Below are 1,461 nucleotides of genomic sequence, written 5' to 3'. Positions count from 1 at the left end.
GGAAGAGCTTATTCCATGTCGGAGCAGCATCGGCACCCCCGCCCCGTGCCGCCCGCTCCCCCGGCACCCCGGCCAGTCCAGGACAGGACAGGGACAGCCCAGCGCCAGCGGCGCAGGCAGAGGAAAAGGTGACGGATACTGAGGGCACAGAGGGATGCTTGGGAGCTTGTGGGGTGCTTGAAGGGTGACAGGATGGTGGAGGGGACAGCAGGATGCTTGGGGGGTTGTTGGGTTGCTTGGGGGACAGAGGGATGCTTGGGGGACAGCAGGATGGCTGGGGAGCAGTGGGATGCTTGACAGGGTATTGGGATATTTGGAGGTTATGGGATGCTGGGGGGGGGGGCTTGGGATGCTTGGGAAGCAGCTCTATGGGGCAGGGAGCCTGGGGATGTGTGGCTGGATGTTTGCACCCATAAGAGTGTGCAAGGGGAACAGAGGGGTAGGAAGCACTGTGCCTGTGTGGAATGGGGCCTGCCAAAACCAGAGCATACATGGATTTATGGGATCAGAAGGAGCAAACAGCAGGTGGATACGCCTTGTGTATGGCAGATATAGGGGTTTGGCCCTAAAAAGAGTGGATCCAATAGGGAAAACCCAAAAGCAAGCTCTGGTTTGCCCCAGGGGAGCTGGGAAGTTACTGGGACACTGAGACGGGGATGCAGAGCTGTGAGGCCTGGCCTGTCCCAGGGGTCACTGGTGAGGAAATGGTCAGTGCAGCCGTGTCCTCTGGCTGGGAATTTCAGCCGCTGGCGCCGTGGCCACCCTGCGCCTGTGGGAGCCCCAGGAACACGCCTGGTGCACCATGTTCCCCTCAAAGAGTTATTCCCTCAGCAGCTTATTAATAATTAAGCTGCTCATTGAATGCAAAGTAAATAGAGAGGTTGGGCTGAAAAGTGTTTGCCAGAACCACCCCTGGGAGCCAGGAAGGGTGGAGGGAGGCATCCCCCTGGCATTCCAGAGCTCTGGGATGGGGTGCTGTGTGGGCCTGGGGGTCAGGCGGGGTCCCATTGGGATCTATCAGGATCCATTGGACCCCATCTGGACTGACTGGGATCCACTGGGACCCATCAAGGGTTCATGGTTCAGTCTTGTTTCTGTGGGATCAGTGCCAGCACTGGTGATCCTTGGGGTGCAGCTCTGCTCCCATCCGGCAGTACCCACAAAACTGGGTGTCCTCCCCAGCTCTCTCCAGTGCCTTTTCCAGGTGGTGACACGCAGTGGGATCACAGCCACGGTGTAAAACCAAACTCCAGCTGCTCCCAGGCACTTGGAGCCCTTTGGCACTGACACCCACGCAGTGATCTTGGGGTACGGCCAGAGCCATCTGCTCCCCTAGCAGTGACACCACAAATTCCCTGGAAAACCACGCGGGAAGAAGCTGGATGCACCATCCGTGCCTGATCCAGTCGTCCCTGCTGCAGGGCAAGGTGGGGGGGAGGCTTGGATGAGCTTTTGGGGTGC

General features: G+C 59.0%; 1 protein-coding gene across 2 annotated transcripts in view; it reads left to right on the top strand.

Moving 5' to 3' along the window:
- The first annotated feature begins 27 nt into the window (after positions 1-27).
- The window catches only part of GAL3ST1 (galactose-3-O-sulfotransferase 1), an 8,259-nt gene continuing 6,825 nt past the window's right edge, over positions 28-1,461 (top strand). The window contains exon 1 of one of the 2 annotated variants that reach the window (XM_008933440.3): positions 28-128. Coding sequence is in view for 1 of the 2 variants with exons in the window: in XM_018085672.1 (XP_017941161.1) it covers positions 1,383-1,427 (45 nt within the window). In the remaining variant the exon portion in view is untranslated. Of the gene's footprint in view, positions 129-1,201; positions 1,428-1,461 lie in introns of those variants that run through there. The other variant, XM_018085672.1, reaches the window with a different exon arrangement.

This window comes from Manacus vitellinus, unplaced genomic scaffold (genome assembly GCF_001715985.3).
Source record: "Manacus vitellinus isolate BGI_N305 unplaced genomic scaffold, ASM171598v3 scaffold_84_pilon, whole genome shotgun sequence".
Lineage (NCBI taxonomy): Eukaryota > Metazoa > Chordata > Aves > Passeriformes > Pipridae > Manacus > Manacus vitellinus.
The sequence above is the reverse complement of the archived record's forward strand: the minus strand, read 5'-3'. Positions and strand labels throughout refer to the sequence as shown.